General features: G+C 45.4%; 1 protein-coding gene across 1 annotated transcript in view; it reads left to right on the top strand.

Annotated features, from left to right (window-relative positions):
- Window positions 1–18,765, top strand: part of LOC110506447 (immunoglobulin superfamily DCC subclass member 4) — an 89,981-nt gene extending 71,216 nt beyond the window's left edge. The window contains exons 14-20 of the mRNA XM_036963662.2: window positions 8,498–8,625; window positions 9,638–9,808; window positions 9,929–10,063; window positions 11,053–11,155; window positions 15,348–15,585; window positions 15,693–15,821; window positions 16,473–18,765. Coding sequence (XP_036819557.2) covers window positions 8,498–8,625; window positions 9,638–9,808; window positions 9,929–10,063; window positions 11,053–11,155; window positions 15,348–15,585; window positions 15,693–15,821; window positions 16,473–17,159 — 1,591 coding nt within the window. The 3' untranslated portion in view covers window positions 17,160–18,765. The remainder of the gene's footprint in view (window positions 1–8,497; window positions 8,626–9,637; window positions 9,809–9,928; window positions 10,064–11,052; window positions 11,156–15,347; window positions 15,586–15,692; window positions 15,822–16,472) is intronic.
- The last annotated feature ends 9,197 nt before the right edge of the window (window positions 18,766–27,962 follow it).

Genomic DNA, 27,962 nt, shown 5'->3' with positions numbered 1-27,962 from the left:
CAGGTCAGTCAGGGACCACCACCACCCCAAACACAACACATCTCCTGGTCTCCTACTACACCAGGTCAGTCAGGGACCACCACCACCCCAACACACCACATCTCCTGGTCTGTTACTATACCAGGTCAGTCAGGGACCACCACCACCCCAACACACCACATCTCCTGGTCTCTTACTATACCAGGTCAGTCAGGGACCACCACCACCCCAAACACAACACATCTCCTGGTCTCTTACTACACCAGGTCAGTCAGGGACCACCACCACCCCAACACACCACATCTCCTGGTCTCTTACTATACCAGGTCAGTCAGGGACCACCCCAAACACAACACATCTCCTGGTCTCCTACTATACCAGGTCAGTCAGGGACCACCACCACCCCCAACACAACACATCTCCTGGTCTCTTACTACACCAGGTCAGTCAGGGACCACCACCACCCCCAACACAACACATCTCCTGGTCTCTTACTACACCAGGTCAGTCAGGGACCACCACCCCAAACACAACACATCTCCTGGTCTCTTACTACACCAGGTCAGTCAGGGACCACCACCACCCCAAACACACCACATCTCCTGGTCTCTTACTACACCAGGTCAGTCAGGGACCACCACCACCCCCAACACAACACATCTCCTGGTCTCTTACTACACCAGGTCAGTCAGGGACCACCACCACCCCAAACACAACACATCTCCTGGTCTCTTACTACACCAGGTCAGTCAGGGACCACCACCACCCCAAACACAACACATCTCCTGGTCTCTTACTACACCAGGTCAGTCAGGGACCACCACCACCCCCAACACAACACATCTCCTGGTCTCTTACTACACCAGGTCAGTCAGGGACCACCACCACCCCAAACACAACACATCTCCTGGTCTCCTACTATACCAGGTCAGTCAGGGACCACCCCAAACACAACACATCTCCTGGTCTCTTACTACACCAGGTCAGTCAGGGACCACCATCACCCCCAACACAACACATCTCCTGGTCTCTTACTACACCAGCTCAGTCAGGGACCACCACCACCCCAACACAACACATCTCCTGGTCTCTTACTACACCAGGTCAGTCAGGGACAACCACCACCCCAAACACAACACATCTCCTGGTCTCCTACTATACCAGGTCAGTCAGGGACCACCCCAAACACAACACATCTCCTGGTCTCTTACTACACCAGGTCAGTCAGGGACCACCATCACCCCCAACACAACACATCTCCTGGTCTCCTACTACACCAGGTCAGTCAGGGACCACACCACCCCCAACACAACACATCTCCTGGTCTCTTACTACACCAGGTCAGTCAGGGACCACCACCCCAAACACAACACATCTCCTGGTCTCTTACTACACCAGGTCAGTCAGGGACCACCACCACCCCAAACACAACACATCTCCTGGTCTCTTACTACACCAGGTCAGTCAGGGACCACCACCCCAAACACAACACATCTCCTGGTCTCTTACTACACCAGGTCAGTCAGGGACCACCACCCCAAACAAAACACATATCCTGGTCTCTTACTACACCAGGTCAGTCAGGGACCATTCCAAACACAACACATCTCCTGGTCTCCTACTACACCAGGTCAGTCAGGGACCATTCCAAACACAACACATCTCCTGGTCTCTTACTACACCAGGTCAGTCAGGGACCACCACCACCCCCAACACAACACATCTCCTGGTCTCCTACTACACCAGGTCAGTCAGGGACCATTCCAAACACAACACATCTCCTGGTCTCTTACTACACCAGGTCAGTCAGGGACCACCACCACCCCAACACAACACATCTCCTGGTCTCTTACTACACCAGGTCAGTCAGGGACCACCACCACCCCCAACACAACACATCTCCTCGTCTCCTACTACACCAGGTCAGTCAGGGACCACCACCACCCCCAACACAACACATCTCCTGGTCTCTTACTACACCAGGTCAGTCAGGGACCACCACCCAAAACACAACACATCTCCTGGTCTCTTACTACACCAGGTCAGTCAGGGACCACCACCACCCCAAACACAACACATCTCCTGGTGTCTTACTACACCAGGTCAGTCAGGGACCATTCCAAACACAACACATCTCCTGGTCTCCTAATACACCAGGTCAGTCAGGGACCATTCCAAACACAACACATCTCCTGGTCTCCTACTACACCAGGTCAGTCAGGGACCATTCCAAACACAACACATCTCCTGGTCGCCTACTTCACCAGGTCAGTCAGGGACCACCACCACCCCAAACACAACTCATCTCCTGGTCTCTTACTACACCAGGTCAGTCAGGGACCACCACCAACACAACACATCTCCTGGTCTCCTACTACACCAGGTCAGTCCGGGACCACCCCAAACACAACACATCTGCTGGTCTCCTACTACACCAGGTCAGTCAGGGACCATTCCAAACACAACACATCTCCTGGTCTCCTACTACACCAGGTCAGTCAGGGACCATTCCAAACACAACACATCTCCTTGTCTCTTACTACACCAGGTCAGTCAGGGACCACCACCACCCCAAACACAACACATATCCTGGTCTCCTACTACACCAGGTCAGTCAGGGACCACCACCACCCCAACACACCACATCTCCTGGTCTCTTACTATACCAGGTCAGTCAGGGACCACCACCACCCCAACACACCACATCTCTTGGTCTCTTACTATACCAGGTCAGTCAGGGACCACCACCACCCCAAACACAACACATCTCCTGGTCTCTTACTACACCAGGTCAGTCAGGGACCACCACCACCCCAACACACCACATCTCCTGGTCTCTTACTATACCAGGTCAGTCAGGGACCACCCCAAACACAACACATCTCCTGGTCTCCTACTATACCAGGTCAGTCAGGGACCACCACCACCCCCAACACAACACATCTCCTGGTCTCTTACTACACCAGGTCAGTCAGGGACCACCACCACCCCCAACACAACACATCTCCTGGTCTCTTACTACACCAGGTCAGTCAGGGACCACCACCACCCCAACACACCACATCTCCTGGTCTCTTACTACACCAGCTCAGTCAGGGACCACCACCACCCCAAACACAACACATCTCCTGGTCTCCTACTACACCAGGTCAGTCAGGGACCATTCCAAACACACCACATCTCCTGGTCTCTTACTACACCAGCTCAGTCAGGGACCACCACCACCCCAAACACAACACATCTCCTGGTCTCTTACTACACCAGGTCAGTCAGGGACCACCACCACCCCAAACACAACACATCTCCTGGTCTCCTACTACACCAGGTCAGTCAGGGACCACCACCACCCCAACACACCACATCTCCTGGTCTCTTACTATACCAGGTCAGTCAGGGACCACCACCACCCCAACACACCACATCTCCTGGTCTCTTACTATACCAGGTCAGTCAGGGACCACCACCACCCCAAACACAACACATCTCCTGGTCTCTTACTACACCAGGTCAGTCAGGGACCACCACCACCCCAACACACCACATCTCCTGGTCTCTTACTATACCAGGTCAGTCAGGGACCACCCCAAACACAACACATCTCCTGGTCTCCTACTATACCAGGTCAGTCAGGGACCACCACCACCCCCAACACAACACATCTCCTGGTCTCTTACTACACCAGGTCAGTCAGGGACCACCACCACCCCCAACACAACACATCTCCTGGTCTCTTACTACACCAGGTCAGTCAGGGACCACCACCCCAAACACAACACATCTCCTGGTCTCTTACTACACCAGGTCAGTCAGGGACCACCACCACCCCAAACACACCACATCTCCTGGTCTCTTACTACACCAGGTCAGTCAGGGACCACCACCACCCCCAACACAACACATCTCCTGGTATCTTACTACACCAGGTCAGTCAGGGACCACCACCACCCCAACACACCACATCTCCTGGTCTCTTACTACACCAGCTCAGTCAGGGACCACCACCACCCCAAACACAACACATCTCCTGGTCTCCTACTACACCAGGTCAGTCAGGGACCACCCCAAACACAACACATCTCCTGGTCTCCTACTACACCAGGTCAGTCAGGGACCACCCCCAACACAACACATCTCCTGGTCTCCTACTACACCAGGTCAGTCAGGGACCACCACCCCAAACAAAACACATCTCCTGGTCTCCTACTACACCAGGTCAGTCAGGGACCACCACCCCAAACACAACACATCTCCTGGTCTCCTACTACACCAGGTCAGTCAGGGACCACCACCCAAAACACAACACATCTCCTGGTCTCTTACTACACCAGGTCAGTCAGGGACCACCACCACCCCAAACACAACACATCTCCTGGTGTCTTACTACACCAGGTCAGTCAGGGACCATTCCAAACACAACACATCTCCTGGTCTCCTACTACACCAGGTCAGTCAGGGACCACCCCCAACACAACACATCTCCTGGTCTCCTACTACACCAGGTCAGTCAGGGACCACCACCCCAAACAAAACACATCTCCTGGTCTCCTACTACACCAGGTCAGTCAGGGACCACCACCCCAAACACAACACATCTCCTGGTCTCCTACTACACCAGGTCAGTCAGGGACCACCACCCAAAACACAACACATCTCCTGGTCTCTTACTACACCAGGTCAGTCAGGGACCACCACCACCCCCAACACAACACATCTCCTGGTCTCTTACTACACCAGGTCAGTCAGGGACCACCACCCAAAACACAACACATCTCCTGGTCTCTTACTACACCAGGTCAGTCAGGGACCACCACCACCCCAAACACAACACATCTCCTGGTGTCTTACTACACCAGGTCAGTCAGGGACCATTCCAAACACAACACATCTCCTGGTCTCCTAATACACCAGGTCAGTCAGGGACCATTCCAAACACAACACATCTCCTGGTCTCCTACTACACCAGGTCAGTCAGGGACCATTCCAAACACAACACATCTCCTGGTCGCCTACTACACCAGGTCAGTCAGGGACCACCACCACCCCAAACACAACTCATCTCCTGGTCTCTTACTACACCAGGTCAGTCAGGGACCACCACCACCCCAACACAACACATCTCCTGGTCTCCTACTACACCAGGTCAGTCCGGGACCACCCCAAACACAACACATCTGCTGGTCTCCTACTACACCAGGTCAGTCAGGGACCATTCCAAACACAACACATCTCCTGGTCTCCTACTACACCAGGTCAGTCAGGGACCATTCCAAACACAACACATCTCCTTGTCTCTTACTACACCAGGTCAGTCAGGGACCACCACCACCCCAAACACAACACATATCCTGGTCTCCTACTACACCAGGTCAGTCAGGGACCACCACCACCCCAACACACCACATCTCCTGGTCTCTTACTATACCAGGTCAGTCAGGGACCACCACCACCCCAACACACCACATCTCCTGGTCTCTTACTATACCAGGTCAGTCAGGGACCACCACCACCCCAAACACAACACATCTCCTGGTCTCTTTCTACACCAGGTCAGTCAGGGACCACCACCACCCCAACACACCACATCTCCTGGTCTCTTACTATACCAGGTCAGTCAGGGACCACCCCAAACACAACACATCTCCTGGTCTCCTACTATACCAGGTCAGTCAGGGACCACCACCACCCCCAACACAACACATCTCCTGGTCTCTTACTACACCAGGTCAGTCAGGGACCACCACCACCCCCAACACAACACATCTCCTGGTCTCTTACTACACCAGGTCAGTCAGGGACCACCACCACCCCAACACACCACATCTCCTGGTCTCTTACTACACCAGCTCAGTCAGGGACCACCACCACCCCAAACACAACACATTTCCTGGTCTCCTACTACACCAGGTCAGTCAGGGACCATTCCAAACACACCACATCTCCTGGTCTCTTACTACACCAGCTCAGTCAGGGACCACCACCACCCCAAACACAACACATCTCCTGGTCTCTTACTACACCAGGTCAGTCAGGGACCACCACCACCCCAAACACAACACATCTCCTGGTCTCCTACTACACCAGGTCAGTCAGGGACCACCACCACCCCAACACACCACATCTCCTGGTCTGTTACTATACCAGGTCAGTCAGGGACCACCACCACCCCAACACACCACATCTCCTGGTCTCTTACTATACCAGGTCAGTCAGGGACCACCACCACCCCAAACACAACACATCTCCTGGTCTCTTACTACACCAGGTCAGTCAGGGACCACCACCACCCCAACACACCACATCTCCTGGTCTCTTACTATACCAGGTCAGTCAGGGACCACCCCAAACACAACACATCTCCTGGTCTCCTACTATACCAGGTCAGTCAGGGACCACCACCACCCCCAACACAACATATCTCCTGGTCTCTTACTACACCAGGTCAGTCAGGGACCACCACCACCCCCAACACAACACATCTCCTGGTCTCTTACTACACCAGGTCAGTCAGGGACCACCACCCCAAACACAACACATCTCCTGGTCTCTTACTACACCAGGTCAGTCAGGGACCACCACCACCCCAAACACACCACATCTCCTGGTCTCTTACTACACCAGGTCAGTCAGGGACCACCACCACCCCCAACACAACACATCTCCTGGTCTCTTACTACACCAGGTCAGTCAGGGACCACCACCACCCCAACACACCACATCTCCTGGTCTCTTACTACACCAGCTCAGTCAGGGACCACCACCACCCCAAACACAACACATCTCCTGGTCTCCTACTACACCAGGTCAGTCAGGGACCATTCCAAACACACCACATCTCCTGGTCTCTTACTACACCAGCTCAGTCAGGGACCACCACCACCCCAAACACAACACATCTCCTGGTCTCCTACTACACCAGGTCAGTCAGGGACCACCCCAAACACAACACATCTCCTGGTCTCCTACTACACCAGGTCAGTCAGGGACCACCCCCAACACAACACATCTCCTGGTCTCCTACTACACCAGGTCAGTCAGGGACCACCACCCCAAACAAAACACATCTCCTGGTCTCCTACTACACCAGGTCAGTCAGGGACCACCACCCCAAACACAACACATCTCCTGGTCTCCTACTACACCAGGTCAGTCAGGGACCACCACCCCAAACACAACACATCTCCTGGTCTCTTACTACACCAGGTCAGTCAGGGACCACCCCAAACACAACACATCTCCTGGTCTCTTACTACACCAGGTCAGTCAGGGACCACCCCAAACACAACACATCTCCTGGTCTCCTACTACACCAGGTCAGTCAGGGACCATCCCAAACACAACACATCTCCTGGTCTCCTACTACACCAGGTCAGTCAGGGACCACCACCACCCCAACACAACACATCTCCTGGTCTCTTACTACACCAGGTCAGTCAGGGACCACCACCACCCCAACACAACACATCTCCTGGTCTCTTACTACACCAGGTCAGTCAGGGACCACCCCAAACACAACACATCTCCTGGTCTCTTACTACACCAGGTCAGTCAGGGACCACCACCACCCCAACACAACACATCTCCTGGTCTCTTACTACACCAGGTCAGTCAGGGACCATTCCAAACACAACACATCTCCTGGTCTCTTACTACACCAGGTCAGTCAGGGACCATCCCAAACACAACACATCTCCTGGTCTCTTACTACACCAGGTCAGTCAGGGACCACCACCACCCCAAACACAACACATCTCCTGGTCTCCTACTACACCAGGTCAGTCAGGGACCACCACCACCCCCAACACAACACATCTCCTGGTCTCTTACTACACCAGGTCAGTCAGGGACCACCACCACCCCAAACACAACACATCTCCTGGTCTCCTACTACACCAGGTCAGTCAGGGACCACCACCACCCCCAACACAACACATCTCCTGGTCTCTTACTACACCAGGTCAGTCAGGGACCACCACCCCAAACACAACACATCTCCTGGTCTCCTACTACACCAGGTCAGTCAGGGACCATTCCAAACACAACACATCTCCTGGTCTCTTACTACACCAGGTCAGTCAGGGACCACCACCACCCCAAACACAACACATCTCCTGGTCTCTTACTACACCAGGTCAGTCAGGGACCACCACCCCAAACACAACACATCTCCTGGTCTCCTACTACACCAGGTCAGTCAGGGACCACCACCACCCCAAACACAACACATCTCCTGGTCTCTTACTACACCAGGTCAGTCAGGGACCACCACCCCAAACACAACACATCTCCTGGTCTCCTACTACACCAGGGATTCAGCTCATTTTAGAGGAAAATGGAAGTTCCAAATTCCATTATCTGAAGTTCGATCACATTAAAGAAGCCCTTTTTGTTGAAATGTAATATTTCTTCCAGAATGGCTAAATCGATATTCAGGTTATGAATGGAAGGAAGGACGTGCAAGTTTTCCCATTTGTGATTCATTCTTTCATTATTTTTTTCTCTCCCAAACTGTGTTTTGCAGCTCTGCTCAGGAGATCCTCTTGGGGGCGCTAAAACCCTACACCCGCTATGAGCTGGCTGTGCAGTCCAATGGAGGAGACGTGGTTGGTCCCTTCAGCGCCACCGTGGAGGAGTCCACTCTCACTGACAGTAAGTCTCGCCTGTTCTCATCAGTGTAGTGGACAAATCTGTGCATCCAGTGTAACATAAAGATGGATGCTTGCGTTCAGTATGCTCTGTCGCTCACTTTCACTTCCTCTGTGTGGGTGTTTTTGTTTCTGACAGAGGTGTGTAGTTTGTTGGTGTATGTGTGTTTTTTTGTTTTACTATCCTTGTGGGCACCAGAAGTCCTCACAAGTATAGTAAAACAAGGAAAATACGGACCAGGTGGGTTGATTTTGACGGCCCCCACAGCGAAAAATGCTATTTTAGGCTTAGGGGTTCGGTTTAGGGTTACAATTAGGTTAGGGGTTAGGAGTTAAGGTTAGGTTAGTTTTAGGGTTAGAGGTTTGGGGTTATGGTTAGGGTTACGGTTAGGTCAAGGGTTAAGGCTAGGGTTAGATTTAGGGTTAGAGAAAATGGGATTTTGGATGGGAATCAATTATTTGGTCCCCACAAGGATAGCAATACAAAACTGTCTATGTGTGAGACTGAGCAAGTGTGATTGAGGCAGGTTAACAGAGAAGGGATTCATCTTTAGGGGCGTAGGGAGATAATTGGCAGGGCCCGTCAATCAGTTCAGCCAAGTGGTGTCAGGGAGGAGCCAGGGACGAGTGCTGTTCTAGGTTCAAGTCCTCTCTGTCTTATTCATTATGATCTAAAATGTCAAACTGATCCTAGATCAGCATTGAGACGCTTTGTGAATAATGGCCAGGAGGGGCCAGTCAGCAGGGGATTCATTACCAGGGCAACGAAGTAGGGGTCTTTGGTTTGACACAGCCGGGGTAGCTGCCTGCCGGATCCCATACTACCACCCTCTGTCACCTGAGACCCAGTCCCTGCCCTCAGCCCCCACTTTATGACCAGGTGGCAAGGGCACCTTGTCCCAAGGGGTGTCACACCTGTCCCAGCCAGCCACACAAAGCCTGTGTGGCCAGCCCGCTGTGGTGCTTTATTTCTGTGGTGTGATTACTGACTCCCCCCCCACCCCCTGTGTCCCCAGTACCCTCCACCCCCCCAGCGGAGCTGCAGCTCAGTGCCTTGGACTCCTCCTCTGTGTTGGTGAACTGGCGCCCGCCTGTGGAGCCCAATGGCATCATCATCAGCTACAGGATCCTATACACCATCAACCTCAGCCAGCCTGAGCACCTGTGGAACAACCTCTCCCAAGATGGTGGGTGGTTGAAGCTGCGGCTGTTGCGAGGAACTGTGTGGGTTCTATAAGTGGATGCAAATGAGACTGTTAATGACTCACACACTTACCTCCCTCTCCCTCTCTCTCCCTCCCTCTTAGGGACTATCATGAGTGCTGAGGTAGCAGGGCTGTCTAGTGGGACACAATACTTCTTTAAGATGAGGGCATCCACTGAGGTGGGGGTGGGGCCTTACTCCCCAGTGAAGGATGTGCACACTCCTCCCAGGAAATATGGTGAGTGGGTCTACTGTCTACTGTGATGGTGTGTGTGTGTCATTACTTACATAAGTATTTCCTAACACACACACACACACACACACACACTCACACAGAGTCCTTTAAAGTGGTTAATCCATCCCTGCCAGTGGGGCAGAGAAGCCTGCAGGAGGCTGTCACTTTGGGGAGCCTGTGTCATATCTCTCCTCACTCTCTGGCCTTCTGAGGTGAATATTAAAGGGGTGGCCTCAGCACACGCTGCACCCAGAGAGCTCTGTGACTCAAATTCATATCTGACTTTGAGAAGCAGAAGAGCTGTGGGTGACACCTTGTCTATAACCACGGTGAAGGGGCCTGTGACAGAGCGGCTCATTCTATGGCGGCTTGGCAGGGAAAAAGAAAGAAGGATATGTGCACACTGTTGAATACTACTGCAGTTTCATTGGGCTTCTCAAGGAGACCTCCATCAGTCATTATCTATTTGTAGCCCAATTACACTTTGTCCATCAGAGAATAATGAGCACAACAGCTAAACTCGAGCATCTAGAAGCAAGCCAGGCGAGAGCAGAAGAAAAAGGTCACAACATTGGCGCTAGGGGAGTCCATCCTCCTCTGGGAGACCATCTAAGATGACCGAGTAGCAGGTTTATTCTGGTCCTGCTGAGTAGTAAATGCAATGTGATTGTGGGCGGGCGAGAGCGGAGCGAGCACCATCTGTCCTCTCTCCACTCTGCTGCCAGATAGACAGCAATTGCCCAAGCTCAATTAATATCTCCCTCCCTGGAAGTGTGAATTGGTTCCTTCATGGCCCGCTGAAATTGATTGAGCGGTGGAATCCGGCTGTCATCATACTGCATATACACTATATTATCATTCATCCTCCCACCTAACTTCTGTTCTCTAACTGCGTCCTGTGCTGACAGGTTCAGATACTCATCCAGTATCTCGTCTGTTTTCTCTCCCCGTTTCCTGCATGCCTTTCCTGGGCTGTTCTCTGTTCTCTATAGAGCTGGACATCCATGCAGTGACAGGCATCATAGTTGGTGTGTGTCTGGGGCTGCTCAGCATGCTCCTTTGTATGTGTGTCAGCTTCCGCAACGGCAAGGCCAGGTAAGAAGAGGCCACCTGAAAGCAAATGACTGTCTATTTTAGTATGTCTACTTTAGTATGTACGTCTAGGATTTGAGGATCATTAAGCTTTCACTGGCATTGTAAGATTTAAGGGTGTGTGTGTGTGTGTGTGTGTGTGTGTGTGTGTGTGTGTGTGTGTGTGTGTGTGTGTGAAGCTGCAGCAGCAGAGAGACAGACAGGCAGATGTTGGGGAGTGTGTCCTGAAAGACAGAGCACCACAGATGGCTGCTGCTCTTGGTCTATTATGAAGCTGTGCGGTTAATGAGCAGGAAAGAATATGAAACAAAAGTCATGTTTGCCTGCATTGGGTTTGGCAGGGAGAGCAGTAAACTGATTTAAATAGAAGTGGAGGTTTTGGAGATGTTTTATATAGCTACAGAATTAGGATGACTTTTGTGTGAGACCCAGGGGGGGTCCATGTCTTCATGCTGCACATTTGACATTTCAGATGTGAATAATTTTGAATAATTTTGCATTAATATGGAACAACTATTATTACTGTCTGTTTTGGTATTTAGCTCGTTTGAATTCCAGTGTGTACTATATATAGTGAATCCAGCTAGCCATCACAATTTGAGGTGGAGTGACAATATTTTGTTCATCCTACTGTTATAGTTGTAATGACTGTCTATGACAATGCATTCCTCATATTTGTTTTTAAAAGGATACTTTGCCAACATCCCAATGAGGCCTTCCTTTATCTACTTCCCCAGAGGCAGATGAACTCATGGATACCATGTCCATGTCTCTTTGTCCAGTATGAAGGAAGTTAGAGGTCATTTCACTTTAGCACAATGACTAGAAGTCTATGGTATCTGCTAGCATGTTAGTATATACAACGCCGATACCAATTATTGGAGGACCAAAAAAAGCCAATGCCGATTTAATCGGCCGATTAAAAAAAATAAATAATAATAATAAAAATAAGTGTTTATTTGAAATAATGACAATTACAACAATACTGAATGAACACTTATTTTAACTTAATATAATACATCAATAAAAATCAATTTAGCCTCAAATAAATAATGAAACATGTTCAATTTGGTTTAAATAATGCAAAAACAAAGTGTTGGAGAAGTAAAAGTGCAATATGTGCCATGTAAAAAAGCTAACGTTTGAGTTCCTTGCTCAGAACATGAGAACATATGAAAGTTGGTGGTTCCTTTTAACATGAGACTTCAATATTCCAAGGTAAGAGGTTTTAGGTTGTAGTTATTATAGTATTTATAGGACTATTTCTCTCTATACCATTTGTATTTCATATACCTTTGACTATTGGATGTTCTTATAGGCGCTTTAGTATTGCCAGTGTAATAGTATAGCTTCCGTCCCTCTCCTCGCCCCTACCTGGGCTCGAACCAGGAACACATCGACAACAGCCACACTCGAAGCAGCGTTACGCATTGCTCCACAAAATCCGCGGCCCAAATGAGTGACGTTTGAAACACTATTAGCGCGCACCCCGCTAACTAGCTAGCCATTTCACATCGGTTACACCAGCCTAATCTCGGAAGTTAATAGGCTTGAAGCGCTGTGCTTGCGAAGAGCTGCTGGCAAAACACACGAAAGTGCTGTTTGAATGAATGCTTACGAGCCTGCTGCTGCTTACCACCACTCACTCAGACTGCTCTATCAAATCATAGACTTAATTATAACATAATAACACACAGAAATATGGTCGAATCCGGAAACTATCATCTCGTAAACAAGACGTTTAGTCTTTCAGTGAAATACGGAACCATTCGGTATTTTATCTAACGGGTGGCATCCCTAAGTCTAAATATTCTTGTTACATTGTACAACCTTCAATGTTATGTCATATTTACGTAATATTCTGGCAAATTAGTTCGCAATGAGCCAGGCGGCCCAAACTGTTGCATAACAACTACTCTGGTGCAATGAACAGAAGAGAAGTGACACAATTTAACCTGGTTAATATTGCCAGCTAACCTGGATTTTTTTTAGCTAAATATGCAGGTTTAAAAATATATACTTCTGTGTATTGATTTTAAGAAAGGCATTGGTGTTTATGGTTAGGTACAGTCGTCCAACGATTGTGCTTTTTTCGCAAAATGCACTTTTGTTAAATCATCCCCCAGCGTTGCATCGATTATATGCAACGCAGGACAGGCTAGATAAACTAGTAATATCATCAACCATCTGTAGTTAACTAGTGATTATGATTGATTGTTTTTAATAAGATAAGTTTAATGCTAGCTAGCAACTTACCTTGGCTTCTACTGCATTTGCATAACAGGCAGGCTCCTCGTGGAGTGCAATGAGAGGCAGGTGGTTAGAGTGTTAGACTAGTAACCGTAAGGTTGCAAGATTGAATCCCAGAGCTGACAAAGTAAAAATCTGTCGTTCTGCCCCTGAACAAGGCAGTTAACCCACCGTTCCTAGGCCATAATTGAAAATAAGAATTTGTTCTTAACTGACTTGCCTAGTTAAATAAAGGTAAAATAAAAAAAATGTATTCTCTTTGTCCACTGTTTCCCCAGTAAAGCATCAATATTGCAATGCAGCTCTGCTCTAGTGCAGTTCATGTCTCTTATTTGATCCCGCTGCAGGCGGACAGGTCCCCCACGTCCGCTTTCGCTGTTTGATTGCATTGCTTTGTTTGCTATCCCATTCCTGTCAATCAACGTGGAGACCAGATAAACACAGACCATCACAGGCCGTCATTGAAAATAAGAATGTGTTCTTAAAACTAGTTAGGGATAGGCGGGACGCAAATGTCTCAACTGGCCAATTGCCAGGGAAAATGCAGAGCGCCAGATTCAAATAAAGTACTATAAAATTCTAACTTTCATTAAATCACACATGTAAGATACTCAATTAAAGCTACACTCGTTGTGAATCCAGCCAACATGTCAGATTTTTAAAATGCTTTTCGGCGAAAGCATAAGAAGCTATTATCTGCACCATCTGCACCAGCAGTAAGCAAAGGAGTTAGCATATTTCAACCCTGCAGGCGCTACACAAAACGCTGAAATAAAATATAAAACATCCTTTACCTTTGACGAGCTTCTTTTGTTGGCACTCCAATATGTCCCATAAACATCACAATTGGTCATTTTGTTCGATTAATTCCATCCATATACATTAAAAATGTCCATTTTATAAAGCGCATTTGATCCAGAAAAAAACAGCTTACAAAAAACGCAACGTCACTACAAAATTTTTCAAAAGTTGCCTATAAACTTTGCCAAAATATTTCAAACTACTTTTGTAATACAACTTTAGGTATTTTTAAACTTTAATAATCAATCAAATTGTAGACGGAGCAATCTGTGTTCAATACAGGAATGAAAACAAACCAGCGCTGCTTTTCAAGTCTTGCGCAACTCACAAAAGTGTTACCCAGTTCCGAGTTGGCCTACTTCTTCATTGCACAAAGGAATAACCTCAACCAAATTTCAAAGACTGGTGACATCCAGTGGAAGCGGTAGGAACTGAAAACAGGTTCCTATGAAGTATCCCTTGGCAATGACAACCCAGGGAACAGAGAGGGGAAACATTTTTTATTCTGAACAGTTAGTCCTCTGGGTTTTGCCTGCTACGTAAGTTCTGTTATACTCAGACATGATTCAAACAGTTTTAGAAACCTCAGTGTTTTCTATCCACATATATGAGTAATATGCATATCTTATATTCTTGGCATGAGTAGCAGGAAGTTTAAATTAGGCACGCTATTTATCCAACAGTGAAAATTCTGCCCCCTAGCCCCAAGAGGTTATTAACTGACTTGCCTAGTTAAATAAAGGTGTAAAAAAAATCGGCAAAATCTGCATCCGAAAATACAGATTTCCAATTGTTATGAAAACTTGAAATCGTCCCTAATTAATCGGCCATTCCGATTAATCAGTCGACCTCTAATACCTATAGACTTCCAGGCATTGCACTAATGCTAGTTAGCATTGGCTCGCGAAACTACCTCCAACTTCCTTTGTACTGGACGCAGAGACATACAAATGGTATCCACGAGTTCATCTGACTCTGGGGAAGTCAATAAAGGGCTTAATTGGAAAAATCCAGACGTTTTCCTATAAAAAACACAATTGTTAATGATCATCCTTGTTTTTATACTGTGCTCTGAGGTTAAACCATGTGCAGTGACATAACTCTAATCCTTAACCTGTGTCACTCCTCTGTGCTGTGTAACCAGAGAGGTGTCTGAAGGGCTGGACTCCACTGCTCTGCCCCCACAGTACCATCATGGGTGTCGGTCTGTGCCCACCATGGTGCCAGAATGCAGTGATTGCCATGAGCTAGAGACCCTGATGCCCCTGGGCAGCCTGGACCATGAACATGACTGCGCCCAGCCCCTCACAGAGCCCACTGAGGAGCACAGCCTCATGGGTAATGTAGGAATAGGGGACGATGCCCTAGGAGCTGAGCTCATGGTGAGTAGTCAGGACACTAGATACCACACTAGAAACAACTACAAATATAGTACTTTTCAAGATTACTTGTTGAGTCGTGTTTTTCTTCTGACCTTGTCATTCTCCAGGCTGCTTGGAATGGGTCAGTTAGTCGTAACTGGGCCAACCGGATCTCCAAATACAGGGATACCATCACAGAGGACTCTCCAACGCTCAACAATGGAACTTTGGACATGGACACCACAGAGAATGGCAAGGTGTGTGTGTGCGTGTGTGTGTACAAGAATAAGAGGTAGATGGGGTAGAAAGTGGTTTGTGTGTGCAAGCATGCGTCTAGAAGAGCAGTAAGAGCTGGTTTAGAGGTAGAGTGGTGTGTGTGAGAGCTGAACAGGAAGTAATGAAACAGTGAACGAGGTGTCAGGATGACGTATAGCTAATTAGAATGTGACACTGGCTGAAAGCTGAATGAGCCGCTTGATCGTGCATCTGATAAATGAATTACTCTGCCACTGTTAAGGCACTCTCATACCCTTCAAAAGTGTAGGAGGGGAAAGCTGTAATTAATCTATAATGAATCCCTCGTTTATTTTGCAGTCACACCTCATACCACCACTGCTCTATTTTACTGGTGACATTTCAGTCGCATTCTCAGTAATTTCATTTAGAGAATGGTAAGCAGTTCAGAAAGCTGGATAGCATAGCAAGAAATAATGACTGTGTTTATAATTGTATTATGGCTGCCTTTCAGTTATGATTGACACCACTGGTGTAAGTTCATTTACAGTTCTATGTTAATACAGAACAACAGGAGTACAAACACACTGCCTTGTAGGACTCCACTGTTACATGGGCTGACTGTATGAAATTAAATCATTAAATATCTGCTAACTGTGTGTGGTGTGTTTCAGGGCAACCCCGAGGACCAACTGGACTCCTCCCTGTGCAGTAGTAACCAGGTGGAGGCAGAGGTCATAGTTCACTCTGAGCTGAACGACCTGGAGAAGGAGCAGCAGGAGGCGCAGAGTGACACGGAAGAGCACTCTCAGGCCACCAGGGGGCCTTCACTGTCCGAGGCAGCTTACTCCCCAGTCAGACAGCCTGCCCAGGCCCCTTTACACCCAAAGGGGACACAACATCCAGGGGAGCCAGTGAGACAGCCTGCCCAGGCACCACATCTTCTAGAGGAGCCAGTCAGACAGCCTGCCCAGGCGCCACAACACCCAGGGAAGCCAGTCAGTCAGGCTGCCCAGGCACCACAACTTCTATCACCAGGGGAGGAGTCCCTACAGACACAACCCCTACCCAAGGTCCCATCCGGCCCTGTCCTGGAGCCAGTGTCCAATCATAATGGGCAGCCAGAGGGCATTGTTGGGGGCATGGTGGGCGTGGCAGCGCAGCTGACTGTAGATGTGGGGCGGCACCCGGAAATGGGGCTCACCAACGGCTTCCACTCCACCAAGCCCCTGCGGCCAGGGCAGGAGACCCTGGGGAATGGGGACTCCAGACACTGCCCCCCTCCCCCGGCCCCCTCTCCTTTCGTCAGCGCCGGCCTTGTCCACTCTAACTCAGCAGTGCACAGCTACCTGTGCCCTTAGCAAGAGGAACAAACCCCCACACAAAGACCAACTGGACTTCTTTCTTTTTCTCATCCACGATGAATCAAATGTTTTGTTTTTTAAAGCACCTCAGTATCTGATTTTCTTCTTCCTGGCTCAGTACTTTGAATCAATTGTTTTATATGTGTATATATACAGTATATATTTTTTAGTGCTAGTATGTATGGGTATTCATTTTGTTGCATAGCAGCAGTATGTTAGTCTGGCCTTAATCTGTACTTTGCTACAGGCTCCTATTACAGACGTACGATGACGGAATCATAGTGTAGAAAGCAGGATATTCCTTTTTTCATAAGCCTTGACCTGTTGGACTCTTAGAATGAGCGTGGGCGTGTGGTACTTCAAGACCTACCTTTGGTCAGCTGATGGTGGTGGAGAGGCTCTTGATTCAGCACCATGGATGAAGATAGAGCAGAACCGTGACCATGTGGCCCTTTCACTCTCACTCTGGCTCCTTTCAAATGACTGAGCTGTTCCTATTGGCTGTTCCACTGTATGGATGCTGCCTGCCCCAGCACCAGGAAAGAAGCCTTATATTTAGACACAGACCTGTCTCTCTCTCTCTCTCCAACCTCCTGCTGTCTCAGGATCCACACACACATTCCCTGAATGGAGCTTGGGGGTCTCAGGTGCCTAATATTTTAGGAGCATTTTTAACCTCTGTTTATTTATATAGATGATTATATTCAATAAAAATAGGACAAATATGTTGAAAAGGGAAAATAAATTAGACAATTGAAGATCATTTTGAAGGAACCACATATAGTACATGTAGTTGATATAGGTAGCATTATTTTGGGGGGGAGGACTAGATGAGATGTGCAGGTGTATGACAAAATAACACATCTTATAGCAGCGGTCTCCTGGTTTTGCTCCCAGTCAACAGCACTACCTCATTTCTTTACAGGACGGTTTGTTGGTGATTTTAATTGTGTCATGCAGATAGGTGCATCTTTTAGAATCTGTTTTTTAACTGTTTAATTCATAGCCTTCACCACTTTCAGAAATCATTTCCTGTCCCCTTCTTTCTGTATACATCGATGCGTATTCCCTACAGGAAATGACACGTATGGTACATAACGGCCTGTCTCAGATCTGTTTATTGCCCTTTTCCCCCTTTATCAGTCGTTCCATTAGATTTGGGTTTCCAACTGTCGTCACATCTACTTTGGACCGGAAAAGATCAACATTTTTAATTTACCAATTACCGCAAATCACTTTTCAACTTAGGTAAATAATGCAGCATTTTAGTTACCAGGCCTAATATATGGTAGCTTGTTACTAGACCTACTACATATGAACAAGGCTCCGTCAGGAGGCCTCATCCTTTGTGATGCCATCTCACTCATCCTTTCTCAGCTGTGTCTAAGCTCCTCCCTCTGCAGGTGAGGGGGATGGAAATATCATAGAGAAATAGACCTAGAAACCACTTCTATTTTCAGCCATATTTCCCGTCTTTCTTTGTACTTTTGACTCTCGCCAGCCTGAGGTCTTTCACAATATCACATGTAAAGTCTACACCCCTTTGAACTTTTTTCACATTTTTTTGTGTTACAAAGTGGAATTAAAATGGATTTAATTGACATTTTTATATACTCTGTCATTTTAAAGTGGAAGAAAAATTCTATTTTTTTTTAAAGATTCATGAAAAAAACAAACTTTAATATAACTTGTTAGGTAAGTATTCACCCTCCTGAGTCAATACATGTTAGAATCACCTCAGTCTTCTTGGGTAAGTCTCATAAAAGCTTTGCACATATGGATTGCACAATATTTTCCCATTAGTCTTTAAACAGTTCTTCAAGCTCTGTCAAGGTGTTGGGGATAATGGCGAGACAGCAATGTTCAAGTCTTGCCCAACAAATTCACACAGATTTAAGTCAAAACTGTAACTTGGTTCTCAGGAACATGCACTGTCTTCTTGGTAAGCAACACCAGTGTAGATTTGGCTTTGTGTTTTAGGTTATTGTCCTGCTGAAAGGTGAATTCCTCTCCAGGTGTCTGGTGTAAAGCAGACTGAAGCAGGGTTTCCTCTAAGATTTTTCCAGTGCTTAGCCCCGTCTTTTCTTTTCATCCTGAAAACTCCCCCGTCTTTGCCGATGTCAAACATACCCATACCATGATGCAGCCACCACCATGCTGGAAAATAAGAAGGCAGTAACTCAGTGATGTGTTGTGTTGGATTTGCCCAAAACATAATGCTTTGCATTTAGGCCAAAATGTGCATTCATTTGCTGTTTTTTTTTTGTTGTTGCAATATTACTTTAGTGCCTTGTTGCATACATACCTGCCTGCATACATACCTGCCTTGCGAAAGTATTCGGCCCCCTTGAACTTTGCGACCTTTTGCCACATTTCAGGCTTCAAACATAAAGATATAAAACTGTCTTTTTTTGTGAAGAATCAACAACAAGTGGGACACAATCATGAAGTGGAACGACATTTATTGGATATTTCAAACTTTTTTAACAAATCAAAAACTGAAAAATTGGGCGTGCAAAATTATTCAGCCCTTTTACTTTCAGTGCAGCAAACTCTCTCCAGAAGTTCAGTGAGGATCTCTGAATGATCCAATGTTGACCTAAATGACTAATGATGATAAATACAATCCACCTGTGTGTAATCAAGTCTCCGTATAAATGCACCTGCACTGTGATAGTCTCAGAGGTCCGTCAAAAGCGCAGAGAGCATCATGAAGAACAAGGAACACACCAGGCAGGTCCGAGATACTGTTGTCAAGAAGTTTAAAGCCGGATTTGGATACAAAAAAGATTTCCCAAGCTTTAAACATCCCAAGGAGCACTGTGCAAGCGATAATATTGAAATGGAAGGAGTATCAGACCACTGCAAATCTACCAAGACCTGGCCGTCCCTCTAAACTTTCAGCTCATACAAGGAGAAGACTGATCAGAGATGCAGCCAAGAAGCCCATGATCACTCTGGATGAACTGCAGAGATCTACAGCTGAGGTGGGAGACTCTGTCCATAGGACAACAATCAGTCGTATATTGCACAAATCTGGCCTTTATGGAAGATTGGCAAGAAGAAAGCCATTTCTTAAAGATATCCATAAAAAGTGTTGTTTAAAGTTTGCCACAAGCCACCTGGGAGACACACCAAACATGTGGAAGAAGGTGCTCTGGTCAGATGAAACCAAAATTGAACTTTTTGGCAACAATGCAAAACGTTATGTTTGGCGTAAAAGCAACACAGCTCATCACCCTGAACACACCATCCCCACTGTCAAACATGGTGGTGGCAGCATCATGGTTTGGGCCTGCTTTTCTTCAGCAGGGACAGGGAAGATGGTTAAAATTGATGGGAAGATGGATGGAGCCAAATACAGGACCATTCTGGAAGAAAACCTGATGGAGTCTGCAAAAGACCTGAGACTGGGACGGAGATTTGTCTTCCAACAAGACAATGATCCAAAACATAAAGCAAAATCTACAATGGAATGGTTCAAAAATAAACATATCCAGGTGTTAGAATGGCCAAGTCAAAGTCCAGACCTGAATCCAATCGAGAATCTGTGGAAAGAACTGAAAACTGCTGTTCACAAATGCTCTCCATCCAACCTCACTGAGCTTGAGCTGTTTTGCAAGGAGGAATGGGAAAAAATGTCAGTCTCTCGATGTGCAAAACTGATAGAGACATACCCGAAGCGACTTACAGCTGTAATCGCAGCAAAAGGTGGCGCTACAAAGTATCAACTTAAGGGGGCTGAATAATTTTGCACGCCCAATTTTTCAGTTTTTGATTTGTTAAAAAAGTTTGAAATATCCAATAAATGTCGTTCCACTTCATGATTGTGTCCCACTTGTTGTTGATTCTTCACAAAAAAATAGTTTTATATCTTTATGTTTGAAGCCTGAAATGTGGCAAAAGGTCGCAAAGTTCAAGGGGGCCGAATACTTTCGCAAGGCACTGTATGCATGTTTTGGAATATTTGTAATCTGTATCTGTATTCTCTTTTAACTGTCATTTAGGTCATTATTGTCGAGTCACTACAATCTTGTTGATGCATCCTCTGTTTTCTCCCATTACAGCCATTGAATTCTGTAACTGTTTTAAAATCACCATGATGACATCCCGAAGCAGTTTCCATCCTGTCCTGCAGCTCAGTTCAGAAGGACGACTGCATTTTTGATGTCTCTGGGTGGTTTAATACATCACCCACAGCGTTATTATTAACTTGACGATGCTTAAAGAGATATTCAATCTCTGGTTTGTTATTGTTACCCATCTACCAATCACTGCCCTTCTTTGAGGCTTTCCAAAAGCATACCTGGTCTTGTAGTTGAATCTGTGCTTAAAATTCAATAGTTGACTGAGGGACCTTACAGATGTTGTATGTATGGTGGACAGAGGAAGGGTTAGTCGTTCAAAAATCAGTTCAACCGCTATTATTTCACACAGAGTCCATGTAACTTATGTGATTTCTTCAGCCAAATGGTACTTCTGAACTACTTTAGGCTTGCCTAAACAAAGGGGTGAATACTTGTGCAAGAGCTATATTTCAGTCATTTCAGTTTTTATTAATTTGTAAACGTGTAGAATGTTCTTTAAACTTTCACCTTATGGAGTATTTTGTGTAGATCAGTGACAAAAAATATACAATTAAATTGACTTCAATCCCACTTTGTAACGCAACAAAATATGAAAAAAAGTAAGAGGTGGTGTAGACTTTACATTGGCGGTGTAAATGTTGTGTTACCCTCATGTTTTAATTTCTTTCTTTATAGCATTTTTAAACAAGCATCTTTATTTTATTTAGCATAATGCATGCTTACATTTCTTATACATACTTTGTGTACCCTAACAAAATATTTATTCAAAATTGTCTCCACACAAGGACAAGAATATCTCGTCATACTTTATGTGAGGCTTTTTGTCTAAATTAGAGTATGCCCATATCAAAGACTATACAGGTATAATGGGCCTGTTGTAAACGTGGCCTAAGACATTGAGTCTTATGGTCTGTCAGATGAATGAGGACTCAGTTAGTCCAGATAGGTGCTAGAACTCAGAGGCATATAGAAGAGTCTCATAACTAAAGCATTCCAGTTTTAAACTTTGAACAGACCTCACTCAGGATCAGGCATGCTCAAACTTTATCGAAGCAAAATAATGCCCATTTTGTGTTGTCGTCTTACAACCCATACATTCTCAGTCTCACATGCTACATGTTCCTGTTCTGCCTTTTTTTTCTCTCAAGACAAATCCTTCTGGTCTAAGAGATCAGCACTTTGCTCCTCTACAGCATGATCATCAGGAAAACGTTCTCAGTCCGTCTATAATCTATACAATTAGTCCAGTCATTATCGATACAAAAGTCCTTTCGGATATGGATCGTTGTGCTCTGACTAACTCACTCAGGTTTATTTAGTCAGATTTGAATGAAAGGTGTCCACCCAATGCATGATTTAATAGGACTGTATACAGTATAACTACCAATATCTATTTTAGACTGAGTGAAGCTGTGAGAAGGTGACCGTTTACAGTTCATTTGAATCTCACAGGCGTACAGTATGTATTGTATCTTTGTAACATTACAGAAGTTGTTACATGTTCTTTACTCACATTTATACTGAAGCGTCTGTTTTTAACATACATTGTTACATTGTAGTGTCAATGTCAGCTCTGTTTCAAACTCTTACTCGAGGGGCACCTATTGCAGCGGCTTTGTGTGGTCTGTTGAAAACAGAGCCAACGTTGAAGACATAAAACCGCCTCCGGCATGAAGAATGTGTGCTCTCACTGAAGAGGTCCAGTTGGTTGTTTTTACTGTTTCCTTCTAACCACATATCTTGCAGTACATAGTGTTCCTTACTGTAAGCGTAATTGCCCAGAGTAAGCAGATGCGATGCTCAACGTAGTAATATCTTGCTCTAATCTGATCAAATATGCACATTAGTTCAATAACGGGATCCTCTCTTTTATCGAAATTTTATCACAAGAATACCTCATTTTTGTTGGTTACTTTTTAATTTAATGAAGATCATTATGAATAATGGAAATTATGTTTATAAGAATCCTTTTGTGGGAGCCAAGCTGGCAGAAGATGACGTAATACTGCTTGTCTTGTCTTATCTCAGCTGGAAATAGCACTTGTTGCAGTGGATTTATTTTCCACTCCAAGAATAAGCCCTTGAGTGGTGAGTGGATGCAGGGCAGGGGTTGGGGGGTGTGAGGAGAGGCATGAAGGCAGGGAGCTAAGGGGAGGAGGGTGAAGTTAGGGAAAGTAGTGAAGGGAAACCCGTGTGATATCAGTGCCAAGAAGAGTGGAGTTGTGGAGCGGTGATTGACTGTTGGAAGAGGAACGTCTACCTGCAGGTCTTACCTCTCAGTGCAGACATTTCTGTAGAATACTGGTCTTTACTGTTCTCTACTCAGGTGGCCTGTCTTTGCATAAAACTGTAGAGGACTTGCCAGCATGTACAGTATACCCGACTCTTAAGCATGTCATTAGTTGTCAAACAAAGCTTCACCACTTGTAATCCTGAAAAACACTAAACAAATGCTGATACACAGATTCGGATAGAAGTTTCTGCTAAATGGCATATTTTATTTAGCTTTTAGTTTTTGTATTAAAAAAAATGAATCAATGTATTCTGGCTCTGTGTCCTCTGGTGCTTTGTGGTGAGCTACCTTGTCCAGTGATGTCACATTTGGGCATTCTTCTTCTACTTCTTAACCAGCTGAACTGTGCTTTATCCAGAATGTCCAATCATAGAGACCCTGGTCTCGTTCCACCAGCAGAACTCAGTCTTTTATTACAGTACATTGTTTTCATTGTGTCGTATGTATGCAACCTCTTTCACTTCAAACTCACTCGCGATATCAACTCTGGTTGTTGGAGCACTTCTTGTGAATGAGCACTTCTATTATCTTCAGATGTGTATGTGTCTTGAAAAAGCGCTTGCATTGTAGAGGGTGTCTATGAGTGAGCCGGTGCTACATTACATACATCCAGGCAGTGCTCTGATGCTGACCTCTCCCTCACAGCCATCCTCGCTGATTAACACACCTGTCCATCACTACACATGGCCCCTTCCCTGTTGGCATCGGCTTTGCACAGTAATATGTCGTCCCCTTTTTATGCATTCCAGCATTGTTTTATTAATTCATTCTTATGGGAGTTGGGGCCATGGCAACTTCAGACGGTCAGTGTCAAGAAGTGCAATTTAACTTGGTCTTAAAAAATTGGAGGATGTTTGGAGCCAAGGTCGACTCAAGTGTTAGCGATAAATCCCTGATGAAACCTTTTAGTTTAAGAGATGGCTGTAACGTATACTCTGAGTGTACAAAACATTAGGATCAACTTCCTAATATTGAGTTGCACCCCTTTCGGCTGGATGCCCTTTGGCTGGTGGACCATTCTTGATACACAGAGGAAACTGTTGAGTGTGGAAAAACCCAGCAGCATTGCAGTTTTTGACACACTCAAACCAGTGCGCCTCACACTTACTACCATAGCCCTTTCAAAGGCACTTAAGTATTTTTGTCTTGCCCATTCACCCTCTGAATGGCACACATACACAATCCATGTCTCAATTGTCTCAAGGCTTAAAATTCATTCTTTAACCTGTCTCCTCCCCTTCAGCAACACTGATTGAAGTGGATTTAACAAGTGACATCAATAAGGGATAATAGCTTTCACCTGGATTCACCTGGTCAGTCTAACTCATGTTCCAAAAGTTTTGTATACTCTGTGTACATATGGCTGGCCAAAGTTGTGGACATGGATGAGAAGTAATCTTGTTTTTTTAGAAGTTTATCCACACTGTGCTACCATCAGTGAACTTGTCAAACTCACAGCAACTCAAGATGTCTGAGCAAACTACTGTTGTGTAAATAAAACATCTTAATAAAGAGATGAGGATAACTGAACAAAGATGTCTGACTGTTTGTAACCCTTCTTTGACCTCCTGATAATCTTTATTCTTGATGTTTCACTAATATTACAGTCACCCATGAACAACCATGTATGGATACTTATGGACATGGAGAGCAGTGCCTGTTCTTGGTTCTCTGTTCTCTGTGTAACCGGTGTCAGTGCCCAGCTAGCACATAAGATCAGGTGTGGCGCGGCCAACACACCTGAACACACTTAACAAGATGGAGGATAGAGACAGTTTTGTTGACGTGAGAACGGAATGTAAAGGTTTTTAAAAAACATCAGAAGAAACTTTCAACTTCACTGTTTTCTTTTGGTTTTTATGGAAAGTTCTCAATGTTCTGAGAACATGACTTTAAATACAGCCATGAGGAAACTTGCAGAAAACTTTGTACTGAAATTCCCACAGAAGAATGTTGTTTCTTTAAGGTTCTCTGAACATTCTGAGGACATTTACTTTAAATAGAACCATGAGGAAACCTGTAGGAAATGTTATGTTGATGTACTGAAATTCCCACAGAAGAAAATTGTTTAACTATTTGAGAACATTCACAATGTCAAACCAGTTGGAAAACGTTCATAGAACATCATCAAAAATAAATGTAACCACGTTTGAACTTTTAGGGAAACGTTCTGTTAAAGTAATGAAATACCAAGAAAACAACTTTTTTGTCAAGTTCCTCAAATGTGCTGAGAATGTTCCAAAACCAATCAACTATCCTGCACCTTTCACAAAATGTTGTGGGAAGGTTGTATGCAAAATAACCATAGGACAACCACTCTCTCACCACGCTCTAAAAAACATATGTTTCTCAGAACGTTAAGGAGTGCATGTTTCCTTTGAAATGGGGTCTGTTTGAATAGACTAAATCGAACAGCTTTGTATGAGTTAATAAAAAACATGGCATGCTAACTCCATCCTGGTGGTGCAGTAGATTCATTCCATGGATAGAAAACAGAAGATCATGGGTTAGAATCTCACTGATGCTGTGCCACAATAAAGAAGAAATGTGTTTGCATGATTAAACAAATTAATTTCCATGTGTCCTACCTGTGCTTGGAGTTGAAAACAGTTAACCTAAGCTAGTAGTGATATAAAAAAGTCTTATTGAAACAGGAAGTTATTCATAAACCTCAAAATAACCTTAAATGCCCACATTTAGAGAACGTTCCCAGAACATTATTTCATTACCTTCAAATAACCTTTCATTTATGTTCTCAGAACATTAATAAAGCAAGTGGTTTTACTGGTCAGGAAACGTATGGCTTCATTCCCAGAACCAATGGGAAACCAAAAATGAACATTCCCACAACTCTCAATTCGTTACACCTAGGTGGAACACAGGCCATACACTAAAATAGCAGAGACATTATGCACACACTGTAATTATATATCAATTAAAGAATAAAAAGTAGCCCAGCTCATCTTTGAAGCACTTACTAGGAGGTATGTGTGGTTTTGTGATTACTATAGTTCACCTTGGAGAAAAAACAGAAGCTTTATTTTTGAACATGTGTCACATGTATCCTCTCCTCCAGATGACAGTCAGGTAATATTGCAGACTTACAGTAGGTGTATAACTTGGTTCTATTAGGCTACCTTAAGCCGAGGCACCAGGCACGTAGAACAAGAGGCGGGGGGAATAAGATGTAAATTACAACCTCCAAGATTGCAATCACACCATAAGAGGTGGGCCTATTAAGAAAATCAAACCTGTCCATTACTAAGGATAACTAATGACAATTTAGTTTGCGTAATAGGATTGCCTTATGCATAGTGACATAATGGAGTAGTATAACAACTTTGGTATGCCTACATAAAAGCCTTTTGTTGTGTTTAGGGTATATGGGGATACAATATTATCATGAAATGAATGAAAGTGGACAGAGCTACCCTAAAGAGTAAACAGTCCATGAATAGGCATATTTATATTTTTAATGCCAAATTGTGATTGAGCCTTCCTGGACCATTGGCTAGGCCTACCGTATGCTATAAAGGTGTTCATGCAATATAGCAGTACACCACAGTTACTTTACAAGCTACTTTACCTATAGGCATATAATCTAGGCCTACTTGCAACATATTCTGAAATGTCACCTTCTAAGATTGCCTACAATTACAGTAATTGTAGTCTAGATATCAGTATTTTTAGCTAACATTCCACTCCTGTCATTTGCCATTTGCCTTTCAGGAAACTCATCGTTTAATATGCAGCCAGATATACGATGCAGTTGCTGATTGGTAGTTGGAAACATAGAGATCCTATTCAATTCTTCGAATTCTTAATTATATGGTTGGAAGCAGCATTAATATATTCCATGACAACGTAATGGAACATGGGGTGCGTGCAAACTTGGAACAATATATAATTTTAAGAACAACAACACAATGTGTGGAGGCAGTGTTAATGCAAGATCATGTTGTCTAAAATGGCTAGAGATTGATGGATGCGCGCTGTGTTAAGAAGCAGTGCGGCTTGGTTGGGTTGTGTATCGGAGGTCGGATGACTTTCAACCTTCGTCTCTCCCGAGCCCGTACGGGAGTTGTGGCGATGAGACAAGATAGTAGCTACTAAACACAATTGGACACCACGAAATTGGGGAGAAAAAAGGGGTAAAATTCAACAACAAAAAATGTTGTTTTTTAAATGGCTAGAGAGGCCTTAGTAATGAGAAAGAAATAATGATATTTGGAAAAAATATTTGCTTCAATTGCATCCCGTTAATAAGAGGAAAGAAACACAACTCACCAGTCTTCATTCCTCGCACATGCAGATCATCATGACTTGCTTACATTTTTACAATTTTGTTATGCTCATTTCAGTTACCTATTATTTGTCCCTATCTTAAGGAAACTTTCTGAATGGATTTAGAATTAGTCA

Source organism: Oncorhynchus mykiss, chromosome 26, assembly GCF_057628025.1.
Source record: "Oncorhynchus mykiss isolate SJ-2025 chromosome 26, ASM5762802v1, whole genome shotgun sequence".
NCBI classification, from domain to species: Eukaryota; Metazoa; Chordata; class Actinopteri; order Salmoniformes; family Salmonidae; genus Oncorhynchus; species Oncorhynchus mykiss.
Note: the sequence above shows the minus strand (reverse complement) of the source record. Positions and strands in the feature narration are given on the sequence as shown.